Source organism: Dryobates pubescens, chromosome 6, assembly GCF_014839835.1.
Source record: "Dryobates pubescens isolate bDryPub1 chromosome 6, bDryPub1.pri, whole genome shotgun sequence".
Lineage (NCBI taxonomy): Eukaryota > Metazoa > Chordata > Aves > Piciformes > Picidae > Dryobates > Dryobates pubescens.
This window is the reverse complement of record NC_071617.1, coordinates 14558198-14579293: the sequence shown is the minus strand read 5'-3', so window position 1 is coordinate 14579293 and position 21096 is coordinate 14558198. Positions and strand designations below refer to the sequence as shown.

The 21096-nt window shown below is 44.9% G+C and overlaps 1 protein-coding gene across 10 annotated transcripts in view; it reads left to right on the top strand.

Annotated features, from left to right (window-relative positions):
• Positions 1 to 21096, top strand: part of NHSL1 (NHS like 1) — a 198760-nt gene that overhangs the window by 124411 nt on the left and 53253 nt on the right. For 8 of the 10 annotated variants that reach the window (XM_054162646.1, XM_054162645.1, XM_054162648.1 and 5 more), the window contains exon 2: positions 15596 to 15748. In XM_054162646.1, coding sequence (XP_054018621.1) covers positions 15596 to 15748 — 153 coding nt within the window. Of the gene's footprint in view, positions 1 to 13223; positions 13310 to 15595; positions 15749 to 21096 lie in introns of those variants that run through there. The other 2 variants (XM_054162651.1, XM_054162650.1) reach the window with 1 other exon arrangement.

Genomic DNA, 21096 nt, shown 5'->3' with positions numbered 1-21096 from the left:
GGCTACTTAGTGTGGTGGAAAAGAGAAAATTAACTGATGGAGTGGTATCTTCAGAGAATAAATCCCAGAATGATAGGGTGCCTGGAGCTTGGTGATGCAATCTGAATTTTAGGAGGAGTCTCTTTTGTTTTGTTTAGGTTTTTTCTTTCCTTTTTTTCCCCTTTTCTTGCATGATAAAATTACTCCATATAAAATTGAGAAGGATTTGAGTAGAAAGGGTTTTGGCTTGTGTGGTGACTGCATGTCTGTGAAAGACTGCTGTGCAAGTGGATACTGAATTTGTTTGGTAAGTTGCAGAAGGCAGCCTTGCTGGTGTATGGCCATCTGCCTTTGCCTGCTGTGCCGATGGATGCGCCCACGCCTGGAATCGCTTCTCACGGGAGCAAGGCTGGAAGAGCCAAGTGGAGTATAAAGTTTGCTGATTTTTAGACTTGATTCTGTGATTTTGCTGCAAGTATGTAGTCTTTTTAGGTAACAATGGTAAGTCTTGAGCAGAACTGGGTTTCTTAGACTTCAAAATAAAAACCTTGGCACAGGTGGGTTGTCTGGCATGGAACAGGTAGGTTATCTCATATAGAATACCTACAGCAAGCTGTAGTGGACTGGTGGCTGCATGTGTCTGGCATCAGATCACCTTGTAGGATGTTGAGTGACGCTCTTCCTGAGGGTGGGACTTTTGAAAGCTGCTCTCAAATTCTGTATTTCTTGTTTTCTGTTGATGCTGTGTGAAGGCAGCAGCCACTCAGCAGATGCACAGCAGTTCTTTTGGGTAGCAGGTGTAGGTGGGGAGTACACACGCAATTATTCCTCTCCTGTCAGCCCCAGACTGACATTATCATGGTCTGTAGAGCAGCTCCACTGGTGGGGGGCTGTGGGATGGCTGTCTCCTGCCACAGGCAGTCAGTGGCCTGCAGACTGGAACTCACAGCAGGGGCATATGATATGGTATGTGCAGAAGACACTGAAACAAGACAAAAAACCTTCCAGTGCCCGAGTTCTGCTTAGAGGTTATTTTTTTCTCCTTTGCTTCACGCCTCCTTGGGAAGGTGAGCAAAGCCCTGTGCTGGAATTTTTAAACCAATGAAGGGGCAGCAGGTTTGGTAGGAGGAAAATGCCAGGTCATCTTATTGTTTTCTTAAAAGGGAAGTGATGAGTTAATGGCAGATCAAACAGAAATATGTCTGTCTTATGTGAAAGGAAGTGCAGCACTGGACCTGGAATATGCAGTGATTTAAGTGAACTCAGTTTTGTCACTCAATTAAATCTGCCTGCTTGAGTTTTCTAAAGTCAGTATTTCAACGATAAAGCCTTGGTCCCACCTCACTGCCAACAGATGGCATTTTGCTTGCATCTCCTAAATGTCTCAGAAGAGCTGCGACTGGGAGAGATTGGTTGTTTATAAAAAGGTGGTGGTGGGGAGGGCAAAGCCTTTATTTTAGTTAACTTATTGTTCTCCCCCCCAAACCCTTTAAAACATTTTTCAAACTGTGCTGGAAAGCACAAGGATAGCACAGTTAAGAAATCACTGGTAAGCAGTTGAAAGATAGATTGGATCTGATCGATTCTAAGAATACGTGGTGCAAAACAAACAATTGGTGATGTTGTTCTGCCTAAGCAAAAATGGGGACAGAGGAGTGGTTTGTTGTTGTGGTTTTTTTAATCAGAAGAATGCTTTAAGTGGCTCATTGCAATTACATCTCAATTGGTGCTGTAATACACTGCAGTGGGATCTGGATTATGGGGATGATGCATGATTGGAAATGCACAGCTTGAGTTTTGGATTGCAAGTGGCGCCTGCCATTACAGCAGTTACAGAAACAGCGCCGGACTTGTAACTGACCAGTTTTGTCCTGGAGTCATTGGAGGAGAATAAATAGGAAGCCCCAGGATGCCACTACTCTAGTCACAACAGAAGAGTACTTAATCAGCCTCCCTGTGTCTTCTGTGCACAGACAGGCAGGCTTTGGCTTGACTATAACTAATTTAAAGGCCGAATTCCCTAAAGCACTGCTCATGGCTGTTAGGCTGCAGCCCCTGGCTTTTGTTTGGAAACTGTTTTTCAGCATGCTGCTATGTTACTAGTGAGGGCTTGTCCCCATCAGCTGAGCATGAACTGGTGTCACTGGACACTAGGCTTCTTGAGAAAGAAAAGCTTATAAATGCCAGTTTTGAAAGACAAATTATCCATGTGTGGTGCCTTTTCTGTGGGAGTGCTCAGCTACCCGCTTTGCAAGGGGTCACTGGCCATGTGCTGCTCATCCCGAGAGTTGCATCCCCTGTCCAGTTTTTGATCTGGGTCATGATGAGTATGGGACAACTTTCCCTCCTCTGGTTCAGTGCAATCATTTGTCTGCTGTCCTTTGGGCACTTTGACAAGGAGTTTAAGAACAGTGAAGTTTTACACACAAAGGCTGTGGTGCAGGCATGGTGTCATCACCCAAACAGCAGTATATAAAACAATTTCTTTGCAGATCAGTGGTCTGTTCTGGAGAGGGCTAATTAAACTTGTAGCTGGGTAGCATCTCCAAAGTGGGTTTGGCACTTCTCCTGATCCCTCATAGTTCTCAGCATGAACTTTAATTGGCCTGTCCCTCCTTTTGTTTTTCAGAAGCTTGCCATGAACATGATGGCACAGCTAGATCAGGGACAGTGGGCTGCTGTTTGGTGGGTGCAAGCAGGTCCCCAAACAGATGGTGATAGTAATGTTAGATTAAATAATTAATAGCGTCAAAGATGCTCTTTTATGTCCATAGCTAAAGGTGAGTATGAGTTTGGCTTTTCTCCTGTGTGTAATGGTAACCTCGTCCTGTTAGGCTTAGTTACCCAAAGAAGAGCAAGATATTAATTTCCCTGACATAACAAGAGATATTTTCAAAGCCTATGTGAACACAGCATTTTAATTTCCTTGTTCCTGGAGCAGAGTGTACTCTTTGTACAGAATATTAGATATTGTGGGATGTGCCATAGCCCTTGTGGGATGTGCCATATACTTCTAGTGGCTGTAGGTTCAACTATTTTCTTCTTACCAGCTGTGGTTTAAAACCAAAAATGGAAATGGGTTTTGGTGTGCATCAGCTTAGACAATTCCTGACATGATGGCAAAAGAGGTGTCCTGTTAGGTGACACTTATGTCTAACTCAAGTGGACAGGGATTGAAGCTTGTTTGGCGCTGCACTGCAGCATCCTTAAAGGATGCCGAAGTCTGGAAAAGCTGGTGTGGTTGTCTGTAGAGATGAGAAGAGAAAGAGCCTTGTTGTGCATACTACATACTGCAGAATGATGTGGGGAAAATACAGCTGTGGTTTCCTTGATGGGTTTTCCTGAGGGTGTAAAAGTTACTCTCATTGGCTGCGTTATTGATCGTCCACCTCCTTCTTCACATTTGAATCGGATCTTTTGATCCGGGGGTGAACCCTGCCTTGGAGCCAGTGGGAACTTCACCACCTCACTCTTCTGTGCCATTTTAAAATGAGACTTCTCATCTCTTCTGAAGAGCTTGAGATGAATAATGCTGTCTTGTTCCAATTCTGTAATAGCACACAAGCTGTCAGGAATTAACAGTCCTCTGCACAAACCTGTAACCCAAAGTTGAATTTGGATTGTTCCACATAGTTTAAAAATGCAGCTGCTTGGGATATCCAGTAGTTTTAATCAATTGTCTTGAGATGGCAGGGTTGTTTGCTTAGTAGTATTTAACTACAGGTATTTATTTGCCTTGTCCTTACTGTTGTTAACAACAGCTACTGGGACGTTTTGTGATGACCAAGCTGGGCAGGATAGTTAATTGTTGTATGCTGGGCTGGCAAACCCATGGTGTTTCTGCTCAGAAATGTAGTTTTAGGGTCTGTGTCTTCAGTTGGAAATCTCCAAGTTGCCATATATCTACTGTTGGCAGGATAATACATTTAGAACCTCTTTCAAAAATATTTTGATAGCTTTAATGTAAGTGTTGATCTGAATTGTGGATGCATGCTTGCATTTCTGGGGAGGCTGAGGCTGGATGCTAGGAGATACTTCTTCACAGAGAGGGCTATCAAACACTGGAATGGTCTGGCCAGGGCAGTGGTGGCATCACTGTCCCTGGAGGCATTTAAGCAGCATGTGGACCTGGCACTTAGGGACATGGTTTGGTGTTGACCCTTCAGTGCTGGGTCAAAGTTTGGAATGGATGATCTTTGAGGTCTCTTCTAATTGGATGTTTTCTGTGATTCTGTGAGAGTTCATCACTGGAAGAAGGTTAGTCTGGAGATGTGATGTCAGGTTACAGAGTGTTACCTGTTTGGAGCTGAAGTGGGGGAGATGGTGCTGTAGCTGCAGGCTTTTGAAGGTTTTCATGTGCAAATAGTGAAAGGACCAGGAAAAATAATTGAAAAACTAGCATCAGATGTCTCAGGTTTTACACTTCTCCAACTTGCACTTAAAACTCCTCCAACAAAATGCAACTTCTCTGGAGTTTGTTTTGTGCTAAGTGGGGAAACCAAGGGTAACAAAGGAGACATTTTTGCAATTACAAATGGTATCTTTAATTTCAAATAGTATATGTTAAACCCTTTATGTTACAGTTTCAGTGTTTGATTATCTGAAGTTCTGCAGCTTTAGGAGGGAATAACTAGGTTTTTTAAATAAAAAAGTGTGGGTATCTGCACTGTAGAAAAAGAAAAGTAGGGAATCTACTTCTTTCCTTTTGTATCAGGAAATGGAGGCAGAAATGGCAGGCAATGCAGGAGGGGAGAGAATATTTTTTATCTTCTTGTGGGTTACCTTTGGATGGAGCGGATGGGCATACCTGTTGTTTGCTTAGTGTCCCCACATAATTGCTGAAACCATTGCCATGATATTAAAAATTGTGAGAGTTGTGTTCACTAGTGCTTTCTGAAGATGTTTGGTGAAACAGTACCTTTGTCACAGTAGCATTGTTTAGATGTTTAGATGCTGATGGTGTTGACTGTGTCATGAGTTTTGGGCTGCTAGATTGCATATGATTAATAACAAAGATATTTGCATCTCAGGCACTGGTAAGCAAACGGTGATAAAATCGTAAGTTGGAATCCACAGAGGCTATCCTTTCATTAGTTTTTATTGGCAGCATATAAGAAGATGGTGCTGACCACACAAATATTGTAAAATTAGTTTTCAGAACCTATTGGTATTTGATCGTATCACAGATCCACGTGCTCATGGCCAGCCAAGAGCATTCTCTGGAGATGCTGTGGCACAGATGTTGGTTCAGAAGCTTAAAATATGTTGATGAATCCTTCAACAACATAATTATTAGGTGACTGCTATGTGGACTAGGTGCATTGCTTGAACTTGGAGAATCCTCTTTTTCAGGGCAGATTGTGCCATTATTTAACTGGAACATGCCCACATTTTCAGATTTTGTTGACAATATTAGGGCTTTGCAACAATCCTAAATGTCAGAACTGCTGAAATCCTGTCTATTATTTGTGAACTTTAGCTTTTACTTGTTGTTCTGTAAATAACAAAGTTTTTGAAAATGAAATTATGGATTATGGAACAGGTCATCTTGAGTGCAATCACACAGCACTTACAGGATGGCCAAGGGATCAGGCCCAGCCAGCATGGGTTTAGGAAGGGCAGGTCCTGCCTGACCAACCTGATCTCCTTCTATGATCAGGTGACCCGCCTGGTGGATGTGGGCAGGCCTGTGGATGTAGTCTACCTGGACTTCAGCAAGGCCTTTGACACCGTCCCCCACAGCAAACTCCTGGCCAAGCTGTCAGCCCCTGGCTTGGATGGGAGCACACTGCGATGGGTTAGGAACTGGCTGGAGGGCCGAGCCCAGAGAGTGGTGGTGAATGGTGCCACATCCAGCTGGCAGCCAGTCACTAGTGGTGTGCCCCAGGGATCAGTGCCGGGCCCCATGCTCTTTAACATCTTTATTGATGATCTGGATGAGGGCATCGAGTCCATCATCAGTAAATTTGCTGACAACACCAAGTTGGGGGCAGGAGTTGATCTGCTGGAGGGTAGAGAGGCTCTGCAGAGGGACCTTGACAGGCTGGGCAGATGGGCAGAGTCCAACGGCATGAGATTTAACACATCCAAGTGCTGGGTTCTGCACATTGGCCACAGCAACCCCATGCAGAGCTACAGGCTGGGGTCAGAGTGGCTGGAGAGCGGCCAGGCAGAGAGGGACCTGGGGGTGCTGGTCGATGGTAGGCTGAACATGAGCCAGCAGTGTGCCCAGGTGGCCAAGAGGGCCAATGGCATCCTGGCCTGCATCAGGAGCAGTGTGGCCAGCAGGAGCAGGGAGGTCATTGTGCCCCTGTACTCAGCACTGGTTAGGCCACACCTCGAGTACTGTGTCCAGTTCTGGACCCCTCAGTTTAGGAAGGATGTTGAGTTGCTAGAACATGTCCAGAGAAGGGCAACTAAACTGGTGAGGGGTTTGGAGCACAAGCCCTATGAGGAGAGGCTGAGGGAGCTGGGGGTTCTTAGCCTGGAGAAGAGGAGACTGAGGGGTGACCTTATTGCTCTCTACAACTACCTGAAGGGAGGTTGTAGACAGGCGGGGGTTGGTCTCTTCTCCCAGGCAGCCAGCACCAGAACAAGAGGACACAGTCTCAAGCTGCACCAGGAGAGGTTTAGGTTGGATGTTAGGAAGAAGTTCTACACAGAGAGAGTGATTGCCCATTGGAATGGGCTGCCCGGGGAGGTGGTGGAGTCCCCATCATTGGAGGTGTTCAGGAGGAGACTTGATGGGGTGCTTGGTGCCATGGGTTAGTTGTTTAGGTGGGATGGATTGGTTGATGGGTTGGACACAATGATCTTTAAGGTCTCTTTCAACCTGGCTTATGCTATTCTAAAAAAAACAGTAATATTCCTCCCCCTCCCTCCTCTCCAAGCTGCTGTGTGAGCAAGTAAGCAAGCACTTGGTGCTTAATTTTGGCATGAGCAGTTACAAGATTGTTTGAAGGTTGGAGTTTTCCAAGGAGCTTAATGTTTTTCATTTATAGATTGCAAAATTCTTAGGAGATTAGAGGATGTACCAGCCTAATTTTAAGAGGTTGTCTCCAAGCTTTAATGTGACTCACCCTGAGTTTCAGAGTAAGCAGAGAGAAAAAGAAGGGAGAAAAGAGTCTGCCAACTTCTTATACCAGGATAATCCACATGTAAAGTATGCCGAAGAGCAATGTTGGGCAGGGAGATGAAGATAGACTGCAAGAATTCTTTCTGTGACCTTTAAATAAGTGAAGTGAGTGGGGAGCATATCCCCTTCAGGACACCCAGGAGGAGAATGCAGACTGAGATTAGTTGAAGATGTCTGTTGGATATTAGTGTGGATCCCCAAGTGCACAGCTGCCAGAGATGGAATGACAGGCTGAACAGGGAGTCTGTTCAGGACAGAAGTTCAGAAATGGCTTTTGTTTTTTGTAGTCTGGGTGTATTGTTTGTTTGTTTGTTTTGTTTTGCTCCCAAGTCTTACAGGATGAATTGATAAGATGATTCATGCAAACCTGTCTGCCTGGTGTTTTTCCCATCAGTAACTCGGAAGAGAAACATCATCTTTATGAAGTGTTATTAGATTTTGTAATGACTAACTTATTGCTTGATGCAGCTACTTTTGATCAGTTCTTCAGTATAAGCCATGGCATGAGAGCATTGAGGTGGGTTTTGAATGTAAGTTGAGAGTACTCCCTGGTGGCATTTAAAAAGGGCCTTCCTAGGAAGGCAGAAAAGTACTCTTCTGGGAGCTGATATTGCCTTAGCTGGGTCCAGGAATGGCCAAAGGAAAACGATCATTCCTTGCAATTTAAAACAAAACCCTGAAACAAAACTGCATTCACTGAACGTTTTGTGTTCTCCTGTGCAGTTACAGTGTGTGTGGAGATGGTCTAACCAGAGGAAACTGCTGCTTTGTTTGCAGACAGCCCTGCCCACATGCTCCCTTTTCTCTCTTGTGATGTGTTTGCATGATAGAGGATCCTGTGGAAAGATGTTTTGAATTGTCAAAGGAATGAATTAGCTTTATTGTGCTGTGACCTAAATAGGATCATCAGATCAATCGGTCTGCTGCTTTTCTGTTCTCTCTGGCTTAGGTTGTGCTGCATCTCCTTCTCCTCTTCCTCTCTCTTCCCCCTGCCCCCACGGAGCAGCCTCTTTTCCAGAGCCTGTAGCCATAATCCCTTACGGCTTGAATAACGAGGGTGCTGCTGGTGCACTTACTTTAAAGTAATACCTGCGTCGGAACTGCCTGCATGGAGACAGGCTCAGCCCCGGCTTCCCCTGCCAGTTTGCTGGGACTTGGGTCCCTCTTGGCTTTCTGTTGCGGTGGCTTTGGGATAAAATACTTCCTCTTCTTTGTTCCCTCTCCCCTGTGCATTCTCTTCCTCTACCTCCTGATTCCAGGTTTAATGAATTGTAATTTCTCGGTAGCCGAGGAAGTATCGCGCTTCACCAAGGCCGAGGTTGCCTTCAAAGAGGCCATTGTGAGCGAACTGAGCTGCAGACAGGAGGGCAGCTGAATGCGGTGCCGCCTGGGACTGCCTTTGTGGAGGGAGCACTTTTGTTCTCCGGGAAGATGCAGGGAGAGGGTCAGCTGAGGCTGGCTCTGGAGAGAGGGAGGGAGCAAGAAACTTCTCCTGACCATAAATTATTGACTCCTGTGGTCTGCGGTGGTGGCTTCAACTCCCGTTTAAACACCAACAAGCGGTTGACAGCATGGGCGAAGGTGGGCAGAATAGGCATAAAAGCTTGGGCACGAGTTTTGAAAACACTTGAGACATTCCGTCTGTCTTATCTCAGGTGCTTGATGTTTCTTCATGACAGAAGTCTTGCTTAGACGTAAAGGTGCATCTTTCAAGGCCAGGTCTGAGGTAGGCAGGAGCCTCGTCACCTGCAGGAAGGGGTTTATAATCCTGCTGGGGCTCTGGCTCGCTCTGTGGACGCCCAGGTGCATCTGGGCTGCCTGGGCTCCGTGGGTGTCAGTCCCATAGCTGCAACCCTCCGGACACAGCAGCTGTTGGGAGGAGGCAGACGGGAGTGGCAGGGAGCAATCCTGAGCACGTCCTACGTGGACTTGCCCCTGCAAGACAGCTTCTTCCCTGCGTGTCCTCTGCATGCTGCTGGAGAGTGGCACATTGGAAACTTGTTCTGAATGAGTAACCGACGCGTCTGTAAAAAGCAAAGACATCAACTTAATTGTGTTGAGTAGATCTGCTTAGCAAAGTTTCTGCTTTCCCTTTTGCTTTTGCAGCTACTCCCTGGAAGAACTCTTGTGGTGCAGTTCTCAGCTCAGTTGTACGGTTTTACTTTTTACAGTTTACGTTTTGAGATTATGACATGTGTTAGTAGCTTGCTGCATCTTTCCTTTCATGAACTTCATATGTGTGTCGGGTTTGCCCCTCCTTCGTGAAAATAAGCGTTAAAATTTGTCTTGATTTGTGGGTGGGAGGATAAATGGGTTCCTTCAACTGTTCTTGTGGGTGTTTGCTTGGGTTTGCTCTAACTTGGTACTTCCTAAGTTTAATACTGTGTGTGTGTGCATAGGCTGATGAGTGTCAGAAAGTGAATAACAGTTGATTCTCACTGCCCTGTTCGCGTACCCAACAGACAGCTGCTGCCAGGGCTGCTGCTGGGCAAGTTGCTCCAGCTGTGGTTCTGAACAATTCAAATTCATCCCTTTTCAACATTTACCATTTATAAACCCACAGCTTCTTCAATGGATCATGTGCACTGGTGCAAAGTTCAGGGCATTGGGTTGTGAATGAGGGCTCTACAGGAGAGCCCCCTTCCCCAGGGGCTGGTTTCAAGTATTTCCATGGAAGCCAAATATTTTCAGATTGTTTCACAGGCACTGATGTTTTATGTTGCCATGAATGTGGAGGGATAGCTGTCCCAGATGGCTGTTGCAGAGCAGGTCAGCTGGAAAGCCCCTCTAAAGAGGGCAGAGAGAGAAGTGAAGGAATGGATGCAGCGTTTCAGGCATGCCATGTACAAGCAACCACTCGTGCTCACTTCTCTGCTGTATGTACATGGTCTCTGTTAGAAAATAAAATCAGTTTAATACTTAGATCAGAAACTATTGTAATGTAAGCTTAGACACATTTTATTAACGATGGTGTTACACATTCATGATTTTGAGCGTGCTGTTTGGCACTGCATCTTGTGCCTCTCATTTGCTTTGATCTCTGACTTGGTAGGAAAGAGTCCTAGGGATCCTTAGGAGTCTCATCCAGTATGAAGTGGGAAGTGGTGTTTACTAAAAATCTCTGTGTTTTCTGTATTACTTGGGATAGTACCCTTGTGAGGTGGGAAGTGAGTATGATGTGAGAACTGAGATGGTAGGTTAATATTAACTTAGACGTCTAAGGTGACGTAGGATGTGTCACAGTGCTAGTTTGCTACTTCTCTCTGAGTCATTTGCTTCTAAAGAACGGGTATCAGTGCATGCACACCTACTGTTCATGCTGGGTTTATTTGGTTTTAACAAACTTATGCATTATTTTTTTTCTATTAAAGTAACTTTTGGTGAGTGGTTTGTTGTTTGGGGGTGGTGGGGTGTTTTGTCTCCTGGGTTGGCATTGTTGGAGGCTAGAGTCCTTTACCTGTTTGGATAATGACTACGAAATAAATGTTCTCAAAACGGCTTCATCTTTGCTTTCTCTTCTCAGTGTAGAGAAGCAGGCTGCAGAGCAGCACACTTATGTCATGCTTTCAGCTCTAGAACTGCCATGAGAAGCCAGTTGACCGTTTCCTGTGACAGCAAAAGCATTTTAAAAAAGCTGGATTTGAAATAGTATGCTGCATTTCATGGAAGCCAATGGGTTTGTCTCAGGTGGAAAAGACTTGCTGACCTAGTACAGTCTCTGAGAGATGCAAATACAAGTACCCAACTGGTATTTCCTTTGGTGTATCCTCTCACGATAGGCATTTTTGATGTTTGACTTCTTTATCAACGTGACCTAAGGGAAAATGGAAGCAAAGGAGGGGTGAGGATGAACGACAGACATCATCTTACGCATTGTTTGTTACTGGGTTTGAATAGCTGCCTCCATACTGGAGATGAGGGCTTGAGGACAGCCATCAGGCTCTTGTTTTCAGGCAGGAAAAATGCTTCAGGGTTGGGCTGATGATCTGGTAACAAAGAACAACACTGGGCTTGACACACAATGCAGGTGAAACGGGGAAGGGCTCCTAGAATCGTCCAAAGTACCCCGCATATGCAAAAGTTACTATGCTTGCTTCCCAGGGCTTGCAAGCCTCTGTGAGGTGCTATAAAGACCTCAGGGACAACGTCTCATTTCCAGTAGCCCAGTCTCCCGCACATATTAGCTTGAAACTTCTACCTTCTCTTTGCAGTTGTACAGTAGCTGCCCATCCCATTTACAGAGGCACATCTTGCACCCTAAAAAAGACACCATCACAATAGAAAAGGAGTTACTACCGTCTGGGTTTGTTACCAGATGACAATGCTACTGACGTTAGACATGCAGTCAGTTTGTCCTTGCCTTCAAAGTGTGTCTATGCATTTAAAGTGGTTTTAATGATGTACGAAAGATGGCAGATTCCTCACGGGGGTATTCTTGTGTGTGCGATTTTAAAGAGCAAGTAACATTCAGCAGTTACCGTGTTATCAGAGTTTGATCCCGGGGTCATTTCTTGTGTAAGGTTCTTGACAGAAATCAATGCAAAGGCAAAGGTGCCTTCTTCACCATTGCTGCTGTGGCACCATGGTCTTCTAGCCCTGTGGCAGAGATGAGATAGTCAAAATGTCTCTGAGACCAGCAGCTACTCAAGGAGGACCTGCTGTAATGGCAGCATTTTTGGTGTTAATCTCACGTTGTAATTGTAAAATATCTGGGTTTGAAAAATACTGATGACAGCGTGTGCAGACGGTGATGGAGGTACTTTCTTTGCAGTCTGGTCTGTGCAGTGCTAAGTTTTAGCCATTTTATGAAACATGAAGTTCCTGTGGAGCATCTGCTTTTTACTTGCTGCACTCCAGATCCTGCTGTAGCTTCGGGGTCAGTCTGAGCCCCCTGCTGCTGCCTTTTTCTTTTTCCTGAGGAAAAAAATCCTTTTCATTGTTAACTCGAGGGGGTTTCCTAGGCTTGCTTTGTGAGGGAGGGCTTGCTTCTTGAGCCGAACATTGTGCGAAGGGCATGCCCTGCTGAGCACATTGGTTTGGTGCTTAGCATTTTCTCTTTAACTGCTACAAAACAGCATTCCTAGGAAGGATGGCTCTGGACCTCTCAGTACAATTACCGGGTTTGGGTTTTTTTTTGTTTGGTTGGTTGTTTTTGTTTTGTTTTATTAAGGCATGAGACTATAATGTGAATCTGAAAGAGCTGGGCTAGTGCACAAGTTTCATCTGATGAATAACAGGTTCTGTTAGCCAGCAATAACTCGATTTTGTTTTCTGTGTATCTGGTCAGAGATGACGCTGGTAAGAATAAATTAGGTATGTAACTGAATGAAATTCAATATGTAAAATAGAAGGCTAGTGTCGCAGGCGGTGGCGATGAATACGGGGGGAGCAGTCAACTAAACCGCAGCTTTTAGGTCCTTGGAATGAGAGGGTGGGAAAGAAAAAGGGTGTGGGAGGATAGAATGGGAGCGGTGGGAACGCTGGGCATCCTGATTTGCACGAAAATGCAACTCATTTGCAGCTGGAATGAGGCTGCAGAGCTGGGGCCGGGGGCGGGTGGGGGCTGCCCTGCCGCCTTCCGCCCGCAGACTGGCATCGGGGAGGTGCAAAGGGCGGGGAGAGGGAGGAGGAGGAAGGGGGGAAGGTGCAGGCGTCTCCCTTTGCTCCGCGGGCAGAGCCGGCTGGCGCGGTGGGGAGGGGAAGCGGTCACCTGCGAACTCGAACTGTCTGGGGCAGCCAAACTTGGAGAGCCGAGCAGAGGATGAGAAGAACTGAGTAAATGCGTGGACAGCGGGAAAGCTCGATTTTTTGATTCTATGCGAACCTGAATATAGTTAACTCTTTTTCTTTCCTGCTCTTCCTGGTTTTCCATGTTGGACCTAGCTGTTTACAGCCCACAAAGTTACTTGTGAGGAGGACAAATGTAGGGTAAAGAACTGTAAATGGTTTCGTGCATCAGGAAGACCTAGACAGGTTTAAAGTTGTGATTTCAGGAAAGAAAGGCGGAGAAGAGAGCCTGGAGAAGAGGAATTTGCTGTGTGGAGTTTGAACAGGCTTGGTCTGGAAAGAGTCACCTTTCTGCAGCTCCTCCTTTCTATGGGATTTGAACTCCAGGATTGAAATTCAACACCTTGAAAATGGTGGTTTTCATCAACACAAAGCTTAAATCTTTCATGAAAATTTTTAAGAGAAAGAGTAAGTAGTTGTGCGTGCTCTCTGTCCTTTCAAGAGACATCCGGCAAGTGCAATTCCCTTGGGCTCGGGTCCTGCTTTCCTTGTGTCCTGCTTCCCTTTTCCATAAGAGTACTTTCCAATGTGTAGATGCAGCCTTATAAGGTGCCTTAGGACCTCTGCTTTGGGATGCTGCGTTGTTGCTTTTGAAATACTTCGTCGATGTAATTCTGGAGGACCCAAACTTCTGTGTGAAGTGAGCTGGAGCAGCTTGGTAACAAGGCTGAGGGTGCCAGTGTCACCTGCAGCTGGGCACAGGTGTGCTGCGGTATGCTGGGGCATTCTTCTAGGGCTGGACAGACGCCTACCTGCGTCTGTTTGGGCAGCTGCTGGGCACCTGTGTAGCTACGGGTTTGTGTTTCTGAGCTACCTACAAAAAGCTTTCTCTGAGCAGAGCTTTGGTTTCTAAAGATGCTGTGGTTTCAGAACGGCTTTTAAAATTTCAGATCTTTATTTAACTCATGAAGATAAACAAATTGCACTCGAGAGAGAGAGTGCACAGCACTCCTGTCGACTAGTTTTGTTGACCGTTGCTGTGATGAGCAACAAACTTGAATTTTGGTACGGTGGGACTGCAGCCAGACAGTAGGCTTGGTGTTTCCCTCCTCCTCCCCTCGCCTTAACTCTCCTCCCCCCGCGCCTGCTCAGCCTGGGGATGGTGAGTGTTGCTTTTGGGGCAGGTCATTCATTATACCTACCACTTTTTCTGTAATATCAGTGTGATTGATGCTGTAACCAGGTACATGGTGTCTTGTGAGATTGTCATGATTTAGGTTTGACCTTTAGTTAGCAATAAGAGGAGAAGCAGGCAGAGACTGAATGTGTTGTCAGCCGTCTTGCAGCCAGTATGTCTGCCATAGGGACGAGAGTGTAGGACCAAGCCACCTCGGAGTTGAAGTGATTAATAAAAAGTCTTCAAAAACCTTTTTCGAGACTTTACACTAAACTAGAAATAAACACAGGCAGTTAAGAACACCCATCCCTCCATCCCCCCCCAAGTCCTCCTAGGACAAAAGAGGCATGGGGCAATAGGCTGTGGGCAGGTTTTGAAGCAAAAGGTGTAGCTTTTCTTTAACGGGTTCCATCTTAAAGGATCCTGATGCACGATAGCATTAGGGAAGGGGTAATTTTTCAGGTAACGGGAGACTGTTGCCTTCATTTTGCTTGTCAGTTTACACACCTCCTCTGCATCAGACAAACTTCACAAAGGGATGTGACAGCAGCAAGCAGTGCCCGGGCAGCAAGGAAAGCAAAGGGAAGATGCGGAGCTGGCGGTGAGGCCAGCACAGCAGCAGGGCAGGTGCTCGGGAAGCACCACAGCTATACTGGGTTTTGTGATCCGGAGGGCTAAAAGCAAGGATGTGCAGTACGCTGGCTGAAGGCAAAAAGGTGCCTGGGGGAATCATAAAACATGACCTCCAGCTACCCTTTTCCTATCATTACAGGGTGGAGGGATAAGGCTATTAAGCTGTAGTTGTTTTTATTGGTGATAAATTTTAAACAAAAGGTAATGTCTGTCTCTTGGGAAGCATAAATGATAAACAAATCTTAGCAATGTGTGCTTTCTCTGATTCATTACTAGAGATTCATTACATGTCTGTAGGGAACTTTGAACTTGAGCAAGGTCTCTATTTTATTTTCATGTGTGTATTGGCTGGAAGAGGTGGTCAGAACAATCCTCCTTCAGTACTGTTGTGTTCTGAGCAGTATTTGCCCAGGGAGTTGCTGTTGTCCAAACCTGGTTTCTACTCATGGCAAGAGACGGTAGCTAATTTGGTGGCTTCACTGGAATCTTTCTTCCTGGTTTGAGCAAGCATGAGGTCAGAGAAAGTTATTATGAACCTGTCATAATCTCTCTTGGTGACTGCCATATTACCAGGGTGACCTTTGAACAAGAGGAAATTATCTTGCAATGCACAGTGCCTGTTGGGATCAGAGGAATGGGGATACTGATCTCATTTGTGTAAGCTGGGAGCTAGTGGAGGGGAAAACGAAGCTGCAAGTTCAGAGTAAATACAACAGTGAGTGTAAACATAGCAAGAGGGAAAGGTGTTTCCTGCACAGCAAATTTGGACTAGAAATGAGAGCAAGATTTTTAACTGCAATGTAAGTGAGGTCCTAGAGAGCATTTTGATGGGACTACAGTAGCAAATAATCTTTTTTTGTTTTAAGATGATGTGCAAAAAACTTAACATGTGTGGTTTCAAGACACAGTTATCTACAATAGTGTTTGTTTGTCTCTTTCTGCAGCTGTTTCCAACTTAGATGAAGAAAGCAGGTGGACTGTGCACTACACTGCTCCATGGCACCAGCAGGAAAATGTCTTCCTGCCCTCCTCAAGACCACCCTGTGTGGAGGATCTGCACCGACAAGCGAAGCTGAACCTCAAGTCAGTCCTAAGAGGTAAGGGGTGCTGCTACTAGCACATGTCCGAAAGGGCAAGTAGTTTCTGTCACAGGTTTTGCAAACATATCTAAATTGTAAGCTTCAGAAGAAGCACATGTATTTTTCTGCCTGCAGCATGTCAGGAGCATTAGTGGGATTTACCCACTAAAGCACAGGGGTAGGGCAAAAATGCTTTTGCTATGAAAAGAATGGAAAAGGAGAAAGCCTTGTGTCTTTTGGCCATTTCCATTTGGTCTTCAGAGTGTTTCCAGAATGGTACCTTCCATTTCAGTAAGTCCTGTGTTACTCAATTATGTTTTAGTTTAAAAATCACATCAGAGGTGATGTCTTTTGTTGTTGTACAGTGTCATTGCTAGGGATGTGACTACTTGAGACATGTCTGAGAAGGTGCTAAGGGCAGAGAAGGGAAACCAGGAACAGGGCACTCACAGGGACTCTTTCAGTAGAGAAAGTCCCTTCTTTCAGAAGGATGCAGCATATTTTTAAGGAGCATTTTTTGCCTTTGGTGTCTGCATTGGGAGTGTACCTGTATGGTCTGGCATGGCAGGTGTTGTGTTAGTGCAGCCATGAAAATGGGGCAGGCTGCAGAACATCTGTCCCTGGGCCAGAAGTAAAGTTCTAAATTACAGCTTCATGTCTGTTCTAGAAGTGGTTAAGCTAAAACTTTTCTTTACGTTGGCTGTGTAACAAAAGGGGTTACCCTGCAAAGAGCCAACTCATTTCAATTCCCTTTCTGTTCTGGCAAGAACTGCAGCTACTTGATACCTTGCAGAGTTAGCCTGATTTAAAAGAACATTGTAATTTTTGTTTAACACATTTCTGCTTCTTAACATGCAGAGAACTTTATTCTGCATGTCTGAATAGAGAAGTGTTTGGCTGTTGTATTCTATTTCTCTTGCTGTTTCTCTAGATTGATTTTCACTATCTCTTACTGGGTGCCTTTTGTTATTTAATAGGGAAATCTTGACAGCCACTATTTTTAGCTCTTGCATGGCTCAGCAGATAGCCTGTGTGTCCTCTATACTTGTTATTGGATTTACACTTTTGTGCAGCACTTCAGCTTTGAAATGCTTATTGTTTCCTTGAAGACACATTCACCAGTTCTTTACAGAAGAAAAATATTTGCTTGCTTTAGATTGTAAAGAACACAGCTTGTGGTTAGTTTATTGTGAACTTCAGCTGCCTTTCTATTTTTCTCTTGTTTGGGATATCAAAGAAAACTGCACAGGCTAAAACACTGCCCTAATTTTGTCTCATAGTTTATCAGAAATGTGTTGACTGCACATCCATCTTTCATTTCAATAAATTTATAGCTAATATATTTGTGTGAAACTCAAGCAATATATGCAGCTTCCCCCATCTTACACATCCGAAGCTATTCAGAACTGCTGGGACATTTTGCCAGAGCTGTGGCTCTTTATTAAACAAAAGCTGTTCCTGTTCAGTACTACTACAACTTAACAGTTAGCCATTTCTGTTAAATAATCTGGCTTGTGCATGTGCTGTAGGTCTCTTTGGTAATGAATTGAATTTCAGTTTTATGCTTTCAGGGTAGTAATAAGAGAGAAGAAGCTGTGCTGCCTTCACCAGACCTCAGTCTGCTGACTTGAGTCATTGAAACTCTGCTATTTATTTATTTCCCCAGGCTGTACTTATTCCCCAAGAGCAGTGTTAAAATAATTCCTTATTGTGCCCTGTAGCTGTCCTGAGTACCTACAGCATGAATTTAACACTATTTTCAGTAATTTTGTTCTTGCCTGTAGGGTCTCTGAGTAGTAAAAGAGGCACTGAGTAGTTTTTTTATCAGTTTTACTGTTGCTGCTTCCGCCAGAACTGTCAAATCAAGCAGACAACAGTGCTTCTGTTCACTGTTGGAGGATTGGGTTAAAAGTTCTGTAGCCAGAGCTGAACTTCATTCAGCATAGAAGTGCTGTTGAAATTGTGACATGATTATGACAACTGCCGAGCTGATTTTCTACCTGCTGCTTTAGAAAAGCTTCTTAATGGGTAGGAGGTGAATTCAGTGCTATGTGGTTATAGCATAGATAAACCTTGAAGGGTTTATCCATGCTATAGATATGGCAGCTTTAGTTCTGCTTTTCTTGGTGTCATGATGAACCTTGCAGTTTGACATCTTGATGTATCTTAATTCTTTGGTCAAGGTGAAGTGTTGGACAGCAGAATGGCTCTGTGACCCAAAGTGCTATCTGAGTGGTAGGGAATAAAAACACTGTTGGATTACACGGTGCACTGTGCTCTGTAAAGGAAACAGTAGGATGAGTTCCCCTGTTAAGAATCCCCCTGCATGGAATGGAACAAAAGTGAAATTAATTTTTTTCTTTGTGGTAAGACAGAAAATGAAGTAGTGAACATGCACAGCAGCAGGGAAGTGCTTGGGTCTGATAACAGAGGAAACTTCCCTGAAGCACTGAGATGAATTTTTTTGGGCTGTGAAATCTTTGGGAGATTTTTTAGAATAAGTAAGATAAATGCTCCTCAGAAATTGTCTATGTATACTTAATCCTACTTTTAGAGATTGGGAAGGAAGAGATAGCTTTTTACCAAGGTGTTTTCACCTACTTAATATTGATCAGACAAAAATAATGTCTAGCTTTTAAGACAATGTAAGGTCAAACCTATTTATTCTGGTATCATTTTAACAGCAAATGTTTGACAGCATGGGTCTAGCTAAATAAAACCCTAGTGAAGTGGATAGGAAGCTGTCTTTGGTCTAGAATAAACTTCTAAGCACCACTTGAAGAGCAGAAAAGCTATTATCACTTCTTGTTCTTAAATTGGTTTAAGAATAAAAGGTTAAGAGTTAGATCTTAAGATGTCTAACCTGTTTTGAGATAACCAAGTATTCTGCCTGGTGATCTCTTCATGGTCTGCATTCTTTTATAGGAAGAGCAGTGTTGTATTAGGAGGAGGAAGAGTTTTTTCCCTTTTGTCTTTGGTGTAGTTTATTATTGTTCTTTCTTCTGCTTATCACACAGTGGAGGTGGATGCAGCATGTGATAGTGGATGTTGCATGGGGAGATTCTTTAGATTATTATAGCTATGAATTAGCCTTTCACCCGTTCGAAATCAGAGAGAAACACTGTACTAAACACATGAAACTACTTTATAAATGGTGAGATAGTGTTGTTTCAGTTGGAAAAGACCTTGAAGATCGAGTCTTCCACTGACCTAACACCACCATGGCCGTTAAGCCATGTCCCGACATGCCATGTCTACAAGTTTTTGAACACCTTCAGGGGTGGTGAGTCCACCACCTCTATGGGCAGTCTATGTCAATGCCTGACCAAAAAAAGAGGGCATTTTGCATTCAAATTTGAGATGAGATTTGAGATTCAAAGAGATAGAATCATAGAATGGTCCAGGCCAGAAGGGACCTCCAAAGGTCATCTTGTCTGACCTCCCCCTAGTCAGCAGGGACATCCTCAACTAGATCAGGCTGCCCAGGGCCTTGTTAAGCCTCACCTTGAATATCTCCAGGGAAAGGGCCTCAACCACCTCCCTGGGCAATCTGTTCCAGTGTTCCACCACCCTCATAGTAAAGAACTTCCTGATAATCCAGTCTAAATCTGCCCTTCTCTAGTTTGAAGCCATTGCCCCTTGTCCTGTCACTGCAGGCCTTTTTAAACAGTCTCTCTCCATCCTTCCTGTAGGCCCCCTTCTCTCCCTGGCCCCCTTCTCTCCCCAGGGCCTCCTCTTCTGCAGGCTGAACACTTCCAGCTCCCTAGGCCTGTCCTCAAAGCAGAGGTGCTCCAACTCCATGATCATTTTCATGATGTAGAGGGTCCTCCTCTGGACCGGATTGCAGTACTCCAGGTGAGGTCTCACTAGAGCATAGTAAAGTGGCAAAATCACCTCTGGATCTGCTGGCAGTGCATCTTTTGATGCAGCCCAGCATGTGACTGGCCTCCTGGGCTGCATCAAAAGATCTTGCATTCAGATTTGTTAGTAATTGATGTAATGGTGTTTATTCTTCTTTAGGCATGCAGAAGCTCCAGTGCTACCTGAAGTTCTGAAAACCCTGTGTTGTCCAGTAATCTGAATGTTAAAATTGAATGTTAAAACTGAATGTTAAAAATGTGTGGGAGCTGCAAAATGTGTCATTTACAATATGTGTTCTTAAGAACTGTAGTGGCTTTATGTAACTTACATTAATGTATTTAAAGGTGTCATTGACTAGAATCAGTGGCTTGACATGTTTAACCCAGGCTTCATTACTATGTTAAACAGTGCTTAATCTGATGGCTAGAAGGAAAAATTGAGCTGCTCTTCATAGTCATGGTACTGCTGCAGTAGGATGTAAATGTTTAGCCAGTGATGCAGTTCAAAGAAATGCAGATGGGTTGTGGTGATTGCTTACATTGGATAAAACTGGGTCTCCTTTCTTTTGGAAAAGGATCTAGGACCTTAGAGTGCCTGGTGAAGCAGGTAGGGTGACACTTGCCGTCCAAAAGCCTGTTTCCTTCCCCTCGGGGCCAAGCTACTCTTAACTGGCCTTTCCTGAGAGTCTGCCTTAGGTGATTTCTTCCTTAAATTTTCATGGCCACCTTATGGGAGATGCAGCATGCAGGCATTCAGATGGAAACAAAACAATATTCACTCTTGAGGAGGCTTGTGTGACTCTGCTCCATGTCACTGTTTCCTCCTAGGGAGTTGTGAAAATAGGAGATGAAGAAGACACATGGGAAGGAAGAACTGGGGCTCCGCATGGGGTCAGGATCCTCAAATGAGTCCTAAGCCCTTGCACTGTATGCTCAGCTCCAAGGCTGAAAGAATTGCTTGTATGATTTAGTCTAATGTTGCCAATACTTATTGAGTGCAAACACAGAAACTGGCTGGAGGGCCGAGCCCAGAGAGTGGTGGTGAATGGTGCCACATCCAGCTGGCAGCCAGTCACTAGTGGTGTGCCCCAGGGATCAGTGCTGGGCCCCATGCTCTTTAACATCTTTATTGATGATCTGGATGAGGGGGTTGAGTCAGTTATCAGCAAGTTTGCAGATGACACCAAGTTGGGAACGGATGTTAGTCAGTTAGAGGGTGGAAAGGCTCTGCAGAGGGACCTTGACCGACTGGACAGATGGGCAGAGTCCAATGGCATGGCATTTAACAAGTCCAAGTGCCGGGTGCTGCACTTTGGCCACGGCAACCCCATGCAGAGCTACAGGCTGGGGTCAGAGTGGCTGGAGAGCTGCCAAACGGAGAGGGACCTGGGGGTGCTGATTGACACCCGCCTAAACATGAGCCAGCAGTGTGCCCAGGTGGCCAAGAAGGCCAATGGCATCCTGGCCTGTATTAGGAATAGTGTGGCCAGCAGGAGCAGGGAGGTC